Source organism: Schistocerca americana, chromosome 4, assembly GCF_021461395.2.
Source record: "Schistocerca americana isolate TAMUIC-IGC-003095 chromosome 4, iqSchAmer2.1, whole genome shotgun sequence".
Classification (NCBI taxonomy): domain Eukaryota; kingdom Metazoa; phylum Arthropoda; class Insecta; order Orthoptera; family Acrididae; genus Schistocerca; species Schistocerca americana.
In genome coordinates, this window is record NC_060122.1 from 356,262,430 (window position 1) to 356,281,552 (window position 19,123).

General features: G+C 38.4%; 1 protein-coding gene across 7 annotated transcripts in view; it reads right to left on the reverse strand.

The window, feature by feature from the left end:
* LOC124613056 (multiple PDZ domain protein-like) overlaps positions 1–19,123 on the reverse strand; it is a 1,056,684-nt gene that overhangs the window by 116,354 nt on the left and 921,207 nt on the right. For all 7 annotated transcript variants that reach the window (XR_006979603.1, XM_047141637.1, XM_047141635.1 and 4 more), the window contains 2 exons: positions 15,677–15,733; positions 8,097–8,198 (listed from right to left, as the gene is read on the reverse strand). Coding sequence is in view for 6 of the 7 variants with exons in the window: in XM_047141637.1 (XP_046997593.1) it covers positions 8,097–8,198; positions 15,677–15,733 (159 nt within the window). In the remaining variant the exon portion in view is untranslated. The remainder of the gene's footprint in view (positions 1–8,096; positions 8,199–15,676; positions 15,734–19,123) is intronic.

Below are 19,123 nucleotides of genomic sequence, written 5' to 3' on the forward strand. Positions count from 1 at the left end.
AAGGGCAGTTGAACGGGATGGTCAGTGTCTTGAAAGGAGGATATAAGATGAACATCGACAAAAGCAATACGAGGTTAACGGAATGTAGTTGAATTAAATCAGGTGATGCTGAGGGTATTACACTAGGAAATGAGACACTAAGTAGTAGATGAGTTTTGCTATTTGGGGAGTAAAATAACTGATGATGGTCGAAGTAGAGAGGATTTAAAATGTAGACTGGCTATGGCAAGGAAAGTGTTTCCGAAGAAGAGAAATTTGTTAACACTGAGTATAGATTTAAGTGTCAGGAAGTCTTTTATGAAAGTATTTATGTGGAGTGAAGCCTTGTATGGAAGTGAAACATGTACGATAAATAGTTTAGACATGAAGAGAACAGAAGCTTTCGAAATGTGGTGCTACAGAAGAATGTTGACGATTACATGGGTAGATTATGTAACTAATAAGGAGGTATTGTAAAGAATTGGGGAGAAGAGGAATTCATGACACAACTTGACTAGAAGAAGGAATCAGTTGGTAGGACACATTCTGAGGCATCAACGGCTCACCAATTTAGTATTGGAGGGAAGTGCGGAGGGTAAAAATGGTAGAGGGAGTCCAAGAGATGAATACACTAAGCAAATTCAGAAGGATCTAGGTTGCAGTAGTCACTCAAAGATGAAGAAGCCTACAGAGGTTAGAGTAGCTGCATCAAACCAGTCTCTTGACTGAAGGCCACAACAACAAACATTTGAATTTTTAAAAGTCAAATAATATTTTACCATATTTATTAACACTACTTCAAAATTAAGCAAATGGAAAAATGACGAGTAATGTCCTTGGAGAAGAAATAAAGTGTTTCCCGTCACTGAACTGGGTACTGTAAATCTGATGTTTCATCTACAGCAGTTACAGTTCTCTGTTTAGCTACAGATCTTGTAGTTTTGGTGCCACATTTACAATTGTTATAGTCCATTTTAAAACAGTCTGGACTATTTTTAAGCAGAAGAGAGAGTAAAACTATAAAGACGTCACATGGTGTTACTATGGAAACTGAGTAGCTGACGTAACATTACTGTCAACCGCCATGGCGCCACTACTCGGACTGAGCTTGTCATCCAAAATGCCCTCTAAAGAGACCACACTAGAATCCGGCATATAAGCTGGCTCAGGACAGGTCTAAGTCAGTTATGATATGACATATGGAGTGTGCAGAAAGTATGCACGCAGTTTGGCTAGGTGACACTATCATGGACTGTAATTGTCAGAGGAGTAATTCTGATAAGGTACAGACTGGATATTGCTTTAGAATATGGACTTATATTAGTTTGCACTGATTCTGAGGAGAATTCTGTAGGTATCTGTAATTGTAAATAAACCAGGGCAAGTACCCTGCTAGCTCTTAAGTAGTTCACCTTCACACGAGTGGCAACATGGATGAAATCTGTGATGGGTACAAATTGGATCTTGAACATATTTGTAATTAGATGAAAATGTTGATTCTTCAACCATGCACCATTTGCATAACTACTAACACAAACCACACAGGGTTATCAGGCACTAACAACAGCTACACTACAGGCAGTGTAAGTGTTAGTGAGTGTATGTGGGATGTCTCCCACAACACTGGTGTTTGCCACTTTTCCATCGATTAACTAAGAACATGAAGAGTGGGTGGTCACCACCAACAACTGCAGTTACACTTTTCAGCTTATCAAATTTCTGATACAGAAAGACAAATTGCCATGTTTTTATCTCGGAATATTGAACTGTATCATACAATACAGATCCTACAGCTGTTAACAAGTCTGGCGGAACCTGAGTTACCTAGAATGCAGTGGCGACTTGTGCTCACTTTTGTTGGTGGGCCCCACACAAAAAGTTAGAAAACTCTTTAACAGAATTTCATTTATGTCATAATGCTTAAACGTATTCTAAATATGCTGTTATAAATATAATCGAAGAAATAGTGTAGCTAATAATAAAATATATACAGATGTGAACTCAATTTTTATTTATTTATTTATTTATTTATTTGTGTGTGTGTGTGTGTGTGTGTGTGTGTGTGTGTGTGTGTGTATGTGAGTGTGTGTGTGTGTGTAATTTTTATTGAATAACTTCACGGGTTTGGAACTGTTTGGGTTCAAACCGAAGTTTGCCTGCCCTCCTTTTGTTGATGTTCATATCTATTCTAGGTATGTTTCTGTAGTGTAACCTTGGGAGGAAGCATCTAACTTCTTCCCCATTGGGAATGCACCAGAGAGCAAACATAGGAACCCTCCTGACTTTTGGCTTATGGCAAAAACTCATGAAAAAACCTTGGTTAGTAGTGGTTTCAAATATATTTTACCCAACTAGCATGTTAACTAATGGGGTATCTATGCTGGCAGGTTACTTATACAGCTGTTGTGCATGCCTGTGCTTCTGACTGGCAAACATGTCAATTATTCTGTTGTAGAAGTTTGGAATTTCACTGATTTCTTCTTTACAAATGGAACAAACCGCCAATGAGTTCAGACTTTCTTGACCCATACTGTTCATGAGGAAGGTTTTCATTCTTTTTAAAGTGCTGAAACTACACTATATTTCTGGTGTTGAAACAAGTAGTTAGCGCAATTTGCAATGTTTTGTGTACTTCAGCGAACGATTCTCCGAAGGAATGTTCCACAAGAAAAGTAAACAGCTCACAAACCAATGTAATGCATTTAAACGTATCGCTATGATGAATCACTGTCAATTCATTTTTCAATTTATAATGGCAAATACAGAGACTGTATCTTATTGAAAAAGTATTGACTAAAGTGGCATGGAAATGTTCTTTGAAAGAAGCAAACTTTTTTAGATCAATAATTTCGAAGATACTGAATACATGAGAGTTTCCTTCCTTCCTTTCAGTTGGTTACTCACAATGCCACATATTTCTTTGTTATCCGTTACAAGATTAGGTTGAGTGCTATATTTGGAACGTTTTCTTGAAGGAGCAAAACATTCATCTTCAGAAACTCGACACCTTCAAATGTTCTCTCATATTTAAGAAACAGCTGACTCAAAATGACATAATGTATTGAATATAGTAACTTCATTTGCACTCTCATCTGAACTGTGTTATACAAAATATCAACATGTTTCATAATCTCACAGAAAAATTTTTTTAGAAGGAAGTCTGGATTGTGGAGTAAATCTCTCAAATCAAATGCTTCTCTTATTGTAATATCATCCCAAGAATCTTCTTCCTCAATCTCATCAAAACATTCCAATAAGTGTAATTTGTTTTCTTGAACATTAGTTACTACACAATGCTGGAAGGTGCATCTAGTTAAAGAGACTGAATAAATTCTCTTGTTGCAGTGTCTTCAAAAAATCACTTTCTTGGATGATGAACAGAAAAATATTGTAAATCCAGAAATATTTGTGAAGTACAACATAACAGACTTTATGGTTTTACTAGAAGCATTCTGAATAACCAAATTCATTTGGCGTGCATAACAGTGGACATACTTGGCATATGGGAAAGTACTCTGCATCACAGTCTGTACACCACCATGACTGCTGCTCATTATTGGGGCACCATCGTATGTCTGAGTAACGAGGTTTTCTTGAACACTGAAAGGTTACAGACTTCTTTTTAGAACCTAAATGCTGTCCCATCATCAATATTTTCAAAGGAAAGGAATCTTTCAACAGCTTCCTTTCCCTTAATATTCTGCACTATAATGACAATGACTTCTCCACATAACAGCTGTTGTTTCGTCTACCTTCACAGTGACAAAAGCGGCAGCATTGATGTCTTTAATCAGTTCTTCAATGTAAACTTGATACATACTACCTAGAAGTTAATTTTGTAACATGTGTGACGTATATTTACATACAGAAGTACTAGAACTACTAAACTGATAATCTAACATTCTGTTAAGATTTTGTAGAACAGATAACAAATTTAAGAAACTGCCACATTTGTCTGACTCCCATTTTTCATTGTGAGCCCTTACTGCTAACTCATGAGTTCCACAAAACATTAAGCACTCGACTGTTTAATATGTGTGTATTCTTCGTCAATAATTCATTACGTTTCTGAATTGACATTTAAAACACCGAATCAATCTGAGCAGCAATGTTAGTGGTGCCAAATATTTTGTATTTACAAACATTTTCTAAATGTAGCCAACTCTCTTCATGTTTCTTAATTTGTTCCCTTAATTGCTTTAGATCCTTACAGCAAACCATTGTCCACAATCCTTCACCATCAAATAATGCACACCAGAAATAAAATAATCTTCACTCACTGTTAACCATAACTTTTTACACAACCACGTGTTGCAGAAAGTTCTCTTCTTCTTTCCATCGATTTGAGACATCAAGAAACCTTTTGGTTGATGTGTCCTAACCACCTGATTTCAATCTTTTCTTCGACACTTAATAAAAGAAAGGGCATTTAAGCAAACAATGTACTTTATTCATTTTAAAATCACTGTATGAATACTCGAGGTTCAACCACACAGTTACAGAATACTGAACACTACTGAGACCTGGCCTCGTTCACTGCAGAGGGGAGAGGGGGGGGGGGGGGGAGGGGGGGTATGCAGGAAGAGACATGACAGCAATTACAATTAAGTGCTGTGGGCCCATGGTGGCTAGCCATAAAAATCGTTATGACACGTGATCAGGTGGGAAAAGGGAGAAGAGTGGGGATGCAGCAGGACAGCGGGGTTTGCCCAGATATGGGGAACGAGGGGTACGAGTGCAGTGGTCCGTCTAATGGGTCCACTCAAACTGGCCTTAAGCTGCATTAGGGCAAGGGCCAACACGGAGAAAAGGAAACAGCTTGGTCACATCACTAAGTCTGCAGTTTTAGGAGCCAGAGGTGTGGCAGGAGTAAGGGCCGTCTCCTATTGGCCCCACAGCATGGTCAGGGTGCAGGGAAAGAGGGGAACAAGAGTAGTGGCCCATCCATTGAGGCCCATGCTTGTTGGCCCACAGCGAGGGGCAAGGAGGAGAAAGGGAAACCACTTGGTCGTGTCACTTTGACTGTAGGCCAGGAGAGTGGAGGGAATAAGGGGCTACAGGCCACTTGCCACAGGCCCTCGGTTTTGGATGAACGGAATGGGGAAAGAAAAACTGGTTTGTCACTGCAGAATAATACAATTTGTGTATGTCTGCAACAGAGAGAACTAGGCCTCATTACATTGAGTTTCTGTCAGTCTTACTACACCACACTTGTATCAACTGTTGTATATCAAACTGAAAGGAATATATCACAAAATTTTTGGTGGAGCCCTTTGGAACGAGCCACTCTTGCTAGAATGTGTTCTCCAAGGGAGGAACATTTTTTGATGAAGAGACATATTATTGCAGTCAGGTCAGAATTTTGGCAGCAGAAAATGGGCACCAAACAATCTTATAAGGATTGGGTCAACAACCTGCACGAATCAAATAGGAATTGTATTTTAAATGTTTGTGCCTGCATAATTATGCAGTCCACAGTTAATGATGTTGCAGGGAATCTTACACTTGACTCTGAAGTGAGGAACCACACATTGTGGGAAATCAGATCCATCTCTTACAGAAGTAATGTGAATAGCTCAATCGTATGAAACTGCCCATGCAGCTTGTAGAAGAAGATGTCGCAGCAGTTAGCTTTGATAGTGGCCAAGCCAGATGTCGTGCCACCTCTGGTGGGGTCCCCCCTTACCCCACAAGCTCCACAACCCAGCCAAGATCACTAACAACCACACCAAAGGTTAGGTGCCATGATTGCTGTAGTGCCATGATCTGACTGTAAACATTGTTTTCTATGTTACATGCACAGCATGTGTCCCCAGCCGTGCACAGCCTGCCACATGTGAAGCAAAAAGGGACATTCACAAGATACGTGTTGTAGCAGTCACGAGGCAAGTACATCTTAATGTATGGAAGTGTACCAAATGAATGATATGTCTAGAAGTGCAGACTTCTCAGGACACAGCCCAGCAAAGGCACTTAAATGCGTTCACTGGCAACACCTGGTGAGGTTACTCTCAGAAACCGGTGCTTGTCTGTCCTTGCTAAGGCAATCTATTTACTTAAGATTAGAGTCACCATATTTTCAGGTAGGCTAGACAAATCTTTGAGTCTGCAGATGTAATCAGTGTGCTCTTACTAGGAAAACTTCCAGTTTGTTTTTTTTTGTTTTACAACTCATGAAACAGCAAAAGGATTGAAGTGCATCCTGCACAACTGTTCTCGCATGTAACTGTATTTGGTTTTCAATGCTTCGGCCAAAAGACTTGCATCAACGAAGAACTGTGGCGCAGTAAGGAAATGGTGTCTAACATGACACCCAACGCCGTCTGTGATATTCTAGCAATTTGTGGGATCATTCTGACTGAAGGCTGGAACCCAGTGGAGCCACTTCACGGTCGCCCATCACTGCGCCCTCTTGAATATGTTGCTTCCGTTGGTAGTATGCTGTGTCTCCAAAGCTTCTCTCTTCCACGTGGGAACCTAACTGGGATCTACGAGATGACTCCATCTGCCACAACTCCACAATGTATCCTCACAAGTCCATGATATATCCCATAGTCACTGCCTACAGACTTGGGCAGTGCCATTGAAATAAACTATACCACCACCGTCCTGGCCAGCAATTACCTGTTTCTCTACCCCCAGTGGAACTGCTGGTCCTTTGGTCACTTGTGCAACTTTCATTGAGCCTCGCACTGCCCAGGACTTCTGGAGTGACCAAAACTGACATCAATCTGCTGCCTTTTCTGGTCACGACCTCTACTGATCGTGCACTACTATATTTTTCTCCCTTGGCAGTCGCTGCTGAAGAGGGGTGGTGGTGCTACACAATGTTACTATGGAAACTAGTAGCTGGTGCAACATTACTGCCAACCTCCATGGTGCCACTACACAGATGACACTTCTCATCAAGGGCACCCTCTGATGAGAACGCGCCAGAAGCCAGTACATTAACCAGCTCAGGGAACACAGTTTTGAATGACAGTTTGAAGGTAATATTTCAAATTTTTTGTGTTGTCATTTATGCTGCTTTAGTGCAGCATTTTCTGCAAATATTTCATTCTGTTGGAATTTGGGAAGAGCAAACGATGGAAATGGTTCAGAAATCTTGTGCACTCAGGGAATATGTACAGAAGGATGGAAGCATAGGGAGTCAGTTTTCAGCACTTCATACTTTTATTTATGTAGTTCACTTTGTCTTTTTCCTCATTACTTATTTCAAATGTCTGTAGATTTAGAAGTTTTAGTGTCTGGTTCATTTCTGTCTTCTACAAACAAGTCTTGTTAATTTATATTATTTTACAAAGACTTTTGACATTATTCTTCTGATTAAATGGATGAGGAAATAAATATTTATATTCTTCACAAAACATTTTTCTCCTAGGAACCAACACAGAAACATTGCCAATAAAGACATTCACCACTGTCTGACATTTATATTCACTAATGGAATCTGTAAACTTACAAGGATACACAATGGTGAGTCTGCACTTATCTTCAGGAAGTGAACTTTCAGCACCACTAGTAGACACATTAAAATCAGATTAAAAACAATTTCTAGCTTTTTGTACTGTTAGTTCCCTCCTTAGAGAGGAGGGTTGGACGGAGGGGCCACTCACACAGGCTCCAGAATTAAAAGAACCCACCCGTTAAAATCCTCACACTGTGTCCCTCTCATTCTTCTTTCTTCCCCCCTCACCATGCCCAATGAGGAAGTAACTAACAGTTCCAAAAGCTAGGGAATTTTTTTTTATCTGTTATCAAGTGTATCAGTCGGCAGCAAGCGAATTTTACCTTCTGAATGTAGGCACTGGCCATTCATCCTGTCTCCTTGTAATTTTACATGTTATATTATCATACAATACAGCTTTTGTTAGTTAACATTAGGCAACAGAAATAATAGCATTTTCTGCTCTCCAAATTACCTTCCATTTCTGTTTTGTGAATATAGTATGTACTGATTGACTGAAATGTGAAGCTGCTTTCTATATACAATAGTTAAAAAGAATGTCATAAATTGTGCTCAAAATACCGTACCACCTTACTTCATGCATATTTATAGAGTAATAAACACAGTTCTTATGATGTTCTATATTATGTACTTGCAATGTCATTTTTACCTGCTCAGCAGCACTGCCTTCCTGGATATCAGAGATGAAAATACCCTGCCCAACTTCTGCATGCTTGCCTTCAATTATCATGATGCCCAAGCCCTGAGATCCCTATGAACAGCAAAGACAATATATAAGAAACTGCAAAAAACACTTCTGTCTTGAGGAAGTATAAAGTATGTATACTTTGTTCAACATTCTGTGAATAAACTTTAGTTGTGAAAACATGTAGTTTTCAATGGCATTGTGTCAAAGATGTGTTCATCTAATGACACAAAATATAAATTTACACACATGTTCTCTATTTATCTCTTAGTGGCAAAGAAACAGCAATAAATAATGAAAATGCAATACACCAAATCAAATAGCAAAATGAATAAAAATGCTGCAAAAAGTACACACATAAAACAAAATTCCAAAAGTAATTAAGACCTGCAAGTGACAAAATATCTGAAATATCTCCAAGGTAGGAAAAAATGCTATTAAACCAGTCTAAATTTGTTTTACAAATAATATTTTAGTTTCCTAAAACCTTCTTCCATTAAGAAGCTAAATAATTTGTGTGTTTGTGTGACACAGGCTCATCAGCTGTGACAAAAACCTGTAATATTCAGTGTGATTTATTGTTTGTTATCTAGGGCATAAACAAATATTAACTGAAAATTCCCAAGGTATCACTATAAAAAGGTGGTTTTGTCACCAGAAATACAAACAAGCAGAATATTATAGAAATGGTACCAACAACCCTTCTGCACGAAGTTGAAAGGCGCAATTGCGCTGAGCATGAATGTCACACAAATGATAACAACACACATGCACAGAAAAAAGAAAGCTGCTTCAAACACAATTCTTGAGATTCTTCTGCAAGCAACAGAAAAAACTGTATACAGAGCGAGTTAAAGCTGAGAGTTTAATCGCATATTTTGTGTAAGTATGTACTGGTCTGTATAAATTTCAAGTTTGTTTCTCTATATAAATGTGTTTGTGAATGTGATAATATGAGGTGAAGCTGAAACTATAATTTTCAGGCCATACCGAAGGATGGGGAAACACTCACGAAGCAATTTCAGAATAAACTTCTCAGAGAGGATTCAGTTACACCATTCTTAAGCACAGTACTTAAACATTTCAGTCCAGCCTTGCAAACTGTTTACACTCAACTTCTATTTAACACACGTCTCCAAGGAAAAATGTACAATGTTTGATACGCAGCACCCGACCACCCCCCACTTACTGCATATAACACACAATCTTCATAGCATGCAAAAATAGTATTGTTCTGAGACAGTTTATGAAGAAATAACTGAATGCTGAAAAGAAACTGATGGACAAAGGAGTCAGGTAACACACATGAACACACATAGAGGACAGACAATGTTCATTCAGGTAAATGGCATGCAAATGCTGCATACCTGCTGTGTAGGACTTGGAACAGCTTCCACGTAACTCGTCTGTGGAACACACAGATAACAAGTGGGTACAAGACACATGTTAATCACAACACCAGCATAAAAAAGAAGTCATGTTTATTGTTAAACAATTTTCTGTAACTGAGAATACATGACCAACACACTAAACATTCCACAAACACTTAGTTTATAAACAGATTATGTTTAATGACAAAATATTACTTCAGTGAAATGTAAGCAGGTATTACTCTGACTATGCAAAATCACAATAAAAACACAATATTATACTGTATCATCCAGTGAACTCAAGGCTTACTATTTACAACCAACCACTGTAAGTTGTTTCTTTGTTTGATATGGCTGAAGAGACAATGTGGTGCACATGGTGATCCTGAATTCCACTGACCAAATACTGGATGTTCATCAAGGATTTTTTTCTTAGCATTTTCTTATAAGGGACCCACAGTCTCCAGGGGTTTGTTACAGAGTAATGCCATTTAGATGGATTTCCTACTCCCATTTACCTTGGGGCATTCACGAATGACTGGCACTACAATTTTTGTGTTCATGGGAACCATCTACTGAAGAAACAAATACATGTTATATTACAGTTATTCCCCAAAATTGTCTATGCACTTTTGCCATCATTCTGACAGCTTCTGCTTTTGCATAGCAAGCATTTCCTTGGGTTATCCGAGCATAACTGGTGAAAAACTACTTCAAGTTCGTCAATGGTGGTGAATTTCTTACCTGCATGATCACTTTCATTGCATCAAATAGAATACTCTTGCTAGAAGCCAGATCTGGCAAATGAGGGAGATGTGGCAGCATTGTAAACTCTAGTTCAGGCGTGTTGGCAATTGTGTGATGACTGGCATGTGGTCAGCCATTATTGTGTTGGAGCAAAATGCCACAGCCCCATCTTCCATGGTGATGTTGTTGAATGCTTCCACAGACTGGGTGCAGTGAACTACATAACCAATCACTGCTGCAAGTCGCACTGGGAGGGAGCCAATCCACTGGCAGCAGCCCTCCCTGATCCCAGAACACAGTAACCATGTGTTTCTGCATCAACAGTCCCAGCCGTGACTTCTTGAAATGAGGACTCCCAGTAGGCTTACACTCCATTGACTGGCAATTCCTTTGTGGAGTGTCATGGAAGACCCATGAGCGCCAATGACGATGAGATGCTCAAAGAACACCACTCCATCTGCACCATACACTGAATCAACTGTTGGATACCTTTACACACTTCTCTTTTGGTGCAGTGGTGAGGGAATGAAGTACCTACTGTGCACAAATCATCTTCATCTTCAAATCCTCATGAATGATGGTGTGACACATTCCTCTTGATAGACCTGTTATCTTCTCTAGTTCATCAAACATGATTCGCCTGTGCCCCATTATCAAGTCATTGACACACTGGGTATTGTTTGCCTCATGAATGACAGCGTGACACGTTCCTCTTGATAGACCTGTTGCCTTCTCTAGTTCATCAAACATGATTCGCCTGTGACCCATTATCAAGTCATGGACACGCTGGGTATTGTTTAGCTTGCGTGCAGTTGCTAGACGCACAGTGCTTTTGTATCTCTCAACACAGTCCCTGCTGTCTCTGATACCCAAGGAAACATGGATTTGTGATTTGGTGTTGTTTCCCCCACATTTGCTTACAAACCTCTTGTGGATGTTCGTTGTTTCTCCCACATTTGCTTACAAACCTCTTGTGGATGTTCGAAGCAGTCACTCCTTCCCTCCATAGAGACCACACAATCCACTGTTAACCATGCTTGTCTGCTAACATGTTGTCTTTTCATTGTCCACCAGTGAATTCACAGACAGGAACAAATGCTGCTGCAATGTGCAACCTATGGCTGCAGGAGTTATAGGAGAAGGGCCAATCAGTACTGAACGAACTAAATATCTGCACAACAGTGCAAATGTGTACATTATGCACTACATCTTGTTTTCAGTCAGACTTGTACCAATCACTCATGGCAATATGGATAGGTTTATTAGGTTGTTGCAATAGTCTGAATTTAGTGTTGTATATTTTGGTGATTGAATATTATAAGCTTTTTCATTATTGTGAAGGTAATTTTGCAGAAAGAAAGGATTGAATATTATAAGCTTTTTCACTATTGTGAAGGTAATTTTGCAGAAAGAAAGGTAACTGGGGTGAAAAATGAAATAAATCAAAATTACATAATTACTCTGTAATGAGTGATGAGGCCACAGGTCCCTCTCACAATTTTATCTAAAAAATATCCTCAAACAACCTCTTACATTTTGCTGACAGAGTTTGGACTCATCCTGTGTGGTACAATTAAGAGTTCAATCCAAAAATCATACATGACAAGTCTATCTTTAAACTTTACCGTGACAATGAATCTGGGAAACGGTGGTGGTTGTACACAGAACAAGCAAAGTGAGAAATTGAGTCTATCCAAAAAATGGATTTTACTGCTGGGAAATCCAAGTAGGTGGCCTACAATCAGCATTGATGGAATTTCTGAGAAAATTGTGGTGTTCCAGCCACTCAAATTTATTACTACTTTATGTATGTCCAGTGCAAAACAGGGTTTAGAAATCTGCAATAATGGCCACTCTGAAGAAATATTTTCATGGGCTATGATTAAATTTTATGTACTGTTTTGCATAAAAAACAATTTCTGTCTGCAGTTTGTGTTCTACTAGTTAGCGTCGCTGACTCTGGATTGCAGGCCCCCTGGTTTGATTTTAAACTCAGTTGAAGATTTTCTTCAATGCAGGGCCTGGGTATTTGCATTGTACACTATGTGATCAAAACTATCTGAACACTTGGCTGAAAATGACTTATAAGTTCATGGTGCCCCCCCATCGGTAATGCTGGAATAGAATGGTGCACTGAGGAGAGGTATCCATGTCGGTCGTTGAGGCCTGGCATGAAGTCGGCGTTCCAAAACATCCCGAGGGTGTTCTACAATATTTAGGTCAGGACTCTGTGCAGGCCTGTCCGTCACAGAGATGTTATTGTCATGAAACCACTCCGCCACAGGCTGTGCATTACCACTCTTACCACTCCACCACAGGCTGTGCATTATGAACAGGTGCTCGATCGTGTTGAAAGATGCAATCGCAATCCCCGAATTGCTCTTCTACAGCGGGAAGCAAGAAGGTGCTTAAAACATCAATGTAGGCCTGTGGTTTGATAGTGCCATGCAAAAGAACAAGGGGTGCAAGCCCCCTCCACGAAAAACATGACCACACCATAACACCACCGCCTCCGAATTTCACTGTCGGCACTACACCACTGGCAAATGACGTTCACAGGGCATTCATTCAATCTTCCAATGTTTACGCTACTTACACCAAACAAGGTGTCGTTTGGCATTTACCGGCATGATGTGTGACTTATGAGCAGCCGCTTAACCATGAAATCCAAGTATTCTCACCTCTCGGCTAACTGTCATAGTACTTGCAGTGGATCCTAACACAGTTTGAAATTCCTGTGTGATGGTCTGGATACATGTCTGCCTATCACACACTACAACCCTCTTCACCTGTCGGTGGTCTCTGTCAGTCAACAGACGAGGTTGGTCTGTTTGCTTCTGTGCTGTACATGTCCCTTCACATTTCTACTTCACTATTACATCGGAAACAGTGGACCTAGAGATGTTTAGGAGTATGTAAATCTCGTTCAGACATATGACACATATGACACCCGATCACCTGACCACGTTCAAAATCCGTGAGTTCCACAGAGCACCCCATTCTGCTCTCTCACATAATCATTAGACTACTGAGCTCGCTGATATGGAGTACCTGGCAGTAGATGGTAACACAGTTCTCCTAATGTGAAAAACATATGTTCTTGGGGGTGTCCAGATACTTTTGATCACATAGTGCACATTGTGCATCAAATAGAAAGACTTGCAGTAGGCAGTCGAACAACTCCAAATGGGGTCTCCTGGCCAATAATGCCATACAATCATTTCATTTACACAACTTCTTTTGAGATTCATATGTTCAATTCACAAAACTTTCTAAAAAAGGATGCATGAATGGATGACATCAAGTACATTTCTATCCATTTTATTTCATTATATTATATATTTTCTACAATAACAAATAATGGGCTAAAATTCTGCTATAGGATTAATTTTTGACGGTTGGGAGCACATTACAATAATGCTTCCAGAGTCACTGTGCACATGAAATTTTTAGTGGTTTATATTGCCTCTTCCAAGGAGTTAAAACATCACTATTAAATTCCCTTATTTCAGCTTTTTATGTTTACAGAGCTCCATACGTACTTAAGTTTTATATTCTATAAAACCACGATTGCCAAAAACTATATGTTTATTGGTGTTTATGTTAAGTGTGCCTTGGCAAATTCAACAGAAATATAGCCTTCAATACAATTTTAGATATATTTCTTTTTCTCTGGTCTTTAGTCATTACGTTCTGAGACAATACAACTATGATAAGTGACATGTTGTTCTCCACAGTGCATTTCAGACTGAGGTAAGAACATGCTCTCACTTGGAGCACTTTTGACTACAATGTTTGTACACGGTCTGTTAGCAAAAAAGAGTCAGTGTTCAGAACATAAAGCAGACAATTCAATTACAGTTGTGACCAAAATATAATTTTACTATATGACATGGGTATCCAACCCCTTATTCAATATAACTACGTACAGCGAAAGTATTTTTTATTTGGTAGTATCTATGCAGAACAGTACAAAACTCATGAAGAAGTGTTGGAACATAGTCTTGCTATATAACAAACTGAATATTGCTGTAATCAACCAACAGTCAACTTATAGTTTCAAAAGGAAATCGATAATAGTATAATTTATTTAAAAAATGTGATGCTGTTTTAGCAGTGGTCTGATTTCTGTTGAGAAAGATTTTATTTTTTTAAAAATGTTTTCCTCAAATGATGCCAATCCTACAAAGTATAATTTCTGGAAACATTTGTTAAAACACACAGTAAGTAATATTTCAAAATACAAGATTAAACTACATTCAAGTAACTATCTACCTGCACTAGTACAAACAAATAACAAGCATTATGGATAAATTAAAATGTCAGCTTTTTTGTATATCTTGGGTTTTTAAAATCAAGTGAGATAACACGGAATACAGTGCACGAATAAACAAGTGAATGAATGACAAGAGGACTGGATGGGTGGATGAGCACTGCACATCATCTTGTTAGAATTTTTCAGCACCCCACAATCAATGGAAAGTAAAAACCAACCTCTACGGCAGTAAAAATTATCTTAATCTTTACGTAATGTTACAGCTTATTACAAGTTTAAATACCAAAAAATTACATTGGCACTGCAGAAATTTTCAATAAGACAGAAGAAATTTTGCAGATAATTGTCAGCCACAGTGAACCCATGCACAGTGATTCAATAAGCAGTTTGATTTTTAGTGCACTTCAAATTATTTAGAATGAACACATTCAAGTAATTTTATAATTAGTAGAAGATACTGGAGTATTGTAGTGATGTACCATCAGTGAAGAGGAATGGAAAACTATTTGGAGGCATTATTCCAGTGGAACAGTTGTTCAGTTATCTTTTATTTATTTGATATTTATTTATTAATAGAGATTAAGGTAGCATACATGAACACATAGGAACTTCATAGTGTTGACAAAGATGCACAGTTCTGTAGCACAAGTAAAAGCTAGGGTGACATTGGAAGTTCCTAAGGAGACACAAAGGAAGAGTGGTTCGTCTTACCATAGGTTTGTTTAGTAAGCGGAAGAGGTTACTGAGATGCTCATGCAACTACAGTAATGTGAAAGTACAAGAGTGGCATTGCACACAATGAAGAGGTATACTGTTGAAATTCTGAGAGTTATGTCAGAGAACTTATTACTTTCTCCAACTTATGTCTGTACAATGACCATGATGGCACAATTAGATTAACAAGATTTCTACATTTTTGCCGTATTCGTTATGATGGTAAAATGTGTTACTAATTATTTACAAAAAACACACAAAAGTGATCTAACATATGTTTCAGACTGATTGGGACTGGAAACTGCAATGACATTCATAATGATGGAATATGTGGATATTATGGCTGCAAAAGAAAACATCGGTGTAACACTCACTTCTAAACTATGAGTTGAAGGTATAGTGATGGAGGAAATAATTTATGAGAAAGAATAATTTACCTTTTTGATAGTAACTGTCCGCAGACCTTTGAAGTTACTGTATTTTTCCTCTGGAGTCTGAAACAAAGAGAAACAAGTTATAATCAACTTCAATATTAAAACAGGAAATAAAATTTGGTTCATGCTGCAATTCTTCATTTCTGGATTTATTTTAATACTGGAGCCTACAGAATTATTTAATCAATTTGGTTCATGTTTACAGACTATAAGATATTACATGACAGTACTAAAGATTTCTTATAAGGTAAAAACTTAGTATACAGTAAAGAAATGGTCATAACATTGAGAGTGTCTTAGAAAAATAGTAAATGAGTAATGTTCTTTATTCACTATATGTCTTCCATATTGTCTGTATATGGAAATTTATTGGAATTATGAATCAAAAATATTTACTCCTTCAAAGCAATATTAGTGTCAGTGATGTTAAGAAACAACTAAAACTGCTAAAACTCCAGGGCCTGATGGGATTCCGGTCAGATGCTATGTAGAATGTGCAGCTGAGTTAGCTCCATTTTAACCACAATATACGACAGTTCCCTTGAACAAAATCCTGTGCCTAGTGATTGGGAAAAAAGCACAGGTCATGTCTGTCTACAAGAAGGATAGCAGAAGTGATCCACAAAATTACTGTCCAACATCCATCTGTTGTATAATCCTACAAAATATTTTCAGCTAAAACATAAAGAGGTGCTTCAAACAAAATGACCTCCTCAGTGCCCACCAGCAAAAATTCTATAAAAAATGATCCTGTGAAACCCAACTCTCAATTTTCTCATGACATCCTGAAGGCCACGGTTCCAGGCAGTTGAAGAGATAAAAGTATTTCTTGACTTCCGAAAAGCATTTGACTCAGTACCACACCTACATGTACTACTGAAAGTTTGATCGTAGGAGGTATTGAGCGGGATCTGTGACAGGATTGAACATTTCTTGGTAAGGATGATGCAGCATGTTATCTTAGGAGTAATCGACAGAAGTATGTCAATGAGAAGTGTGTTTAGACCCTTGCAGCTCATGATGTATATTAATGACACTGAAGACAATATTAATAGTAACTTCACTCCTTTCACAGATGATGTAGTGGTCTATAATGAAGTACTGTCTGAAAAATGCTGCACAAATATTCAGTCAGAAGTTGATATGATTTCAAAGAGGTGCGAAGATTGGTATCTTGCCTTAAATGTTCAGAAAGTAAAATTATGCAGTTCACAATAAAATTAGAGTTAGTCAACTTACATAAATACCTAAATGTAACAATTTACAGTGATATAAAATAGAATGGTCACATGGGCTCATTTGTAAATAAGACAGATGGCAGATTAAAATTCATTGGCAAGATACTGGGAGAAGGTAATCAGTCTCCAAAGGAGACTGTTCAAAAGGTACTTGTGTGGCATCTCAGACTGCTGCTAAAGTTTATGGGGCTGGCTCTTACAGATAGAAGGAAATTACCCAATAAAAGTCTGCTACAAAATTTCAAGAATCAGTATTAAGTGAAGAATCTAGACAAATTATTCAGTCTCTTAGACACTGCTCTTAAAGGGACCATGGAGACAAAATTAGACTAATTACACAATGCGCAGAGATATTTATGCAGTCACTATTCACACAGTACATGTGTGACTGGAATGGGAAGAAACCCTAACATGTGGTTCCATGTCAAGTACCCTCTGCCACATACTTCATAGTGGTTTACACGGCATATAAGTAGCTGTATAATATATGGAGAAATATTCATCTATCTTTAGTGTGAAGAATATGCTGACCTATGTGTCAATGAAAGAATTATGGGACAGCTGTACCCATCTGGGATTCTCAAGCTGGAATGACTGAAGAAATTACAAACTTTCACCGAAGATCTGAAGATTGGTCAATATTGGGACATTGAAACACATTCAGCATACTCCATCAAGAAAGAATGTTCTTAATAGCTGCAAAAACATTTTTACAAAATATTCCAAAAGTTAATGCAATAAGAAAATGAAGGGACGTGGGGCTGGAGAAGGGCTTATTTGCAGATGCTGTAAGGCACCAGAGCAGTGCTCTGGCAATTCCCTGGGATTTTTTTTTTTTAACTTGTAGCAACAAGTCAGCACCAGAGATTTGAATTAGTACATGTGTACTTAATGCACTGTAACTAAAATTTTCCACTGAGATGTATAATAGCAACATTCATGTACAGATGTGTTGTTTATTCGCAGTAACGAATTTGAACTTCATTCAATCCAGTTGTAATACAACTCAATGATCAGCAGAAAAATGACAGTGAAAGCATTCACTAAACATTTAACTTGGTGTCTCATGTCACATCGTGTTTTCTTTCTCCTAACTCTTAGGGAAGATGGAATTTGATGTGACCCCAATGGACAGGTAATATCTTCATCACCATTCACCACTAAATGCTAAATCCTCTATCGGTTAATACTGGACACACAATCACCAAGCAGCTAAAATGCAATTGTTTGATCAAGGCGGCTGGCACAAGTTGAAAATGTCTTGTCACAGTCACTAGCACTACCAACTTACATAAATATGTACCGAGCACAACTAGGAGCACAGTACACTGCTATGAGAACAGTTTATAGTACCTATTGTTTATATTAAATCTTATGGTTTTATTGTTTTGAGTATAAGAAATTATGTTTTAAAAACATGAATTTCAAAACAGTATTTTGTAATAAATAAATTCTTGTTATAATTTTAATCAGAAGTTTTCAAAAATCAAGACTTGTGAGTTTTATAGCTTGGGGATTTGTGCGTGTGCGTGTGCGTGTGTGTGTGTGTGTGTGTGTGTGTGTGTGTATCATCATCAGGGGGGGAGGGGGGGGGATTGTATCATTGCATTAAGCATCAGGATGGCAGGAAGTTCCCAATTAATTGACCAATTTGCAAGCAACAAATGCTGACTTGTAATTTTTAACTGCAGACATACATACACATAATGCGAATAGATGGTCCAATTCTACGAACTTGTAAGTCCCGAGGAGGACTTTTTGGTTGTTTGCTCTGCATTCTATGACTGGGAGGCTTTGCGGGCAGTTCGGTCTCATCCTGTTGTTGTTACTCATTTAGCACCAACCAGGATGCACGTGTGACTTATGGTATGCCACGGACGTGAGTAACCTTCCCCAATGCAACTTATCACAGGCTGCATACATAGCACTCAAACTGCATGGTTACCAGTTTTAAGTAACACCCAACCTCCAGTTCTACAAAGATCAGATGCTCTCCTGAAGATCTGGAGAAACATTCAGAAGAACCCCCAGCTACCTGTACATAGTGATATATTAATAGCAGAACATCAGCGTCTGAAGTCAAGAAAACCACCTTGGCCAACTGCACAACATCTTGGAGCCTCCAACTTTAACATCAATGAAGTATGGAGAAGTCAATGGGAAGAATCGTCAGTTTCAACGGTCATCTGGTTAAAAAGCCTTCCATGTGAGT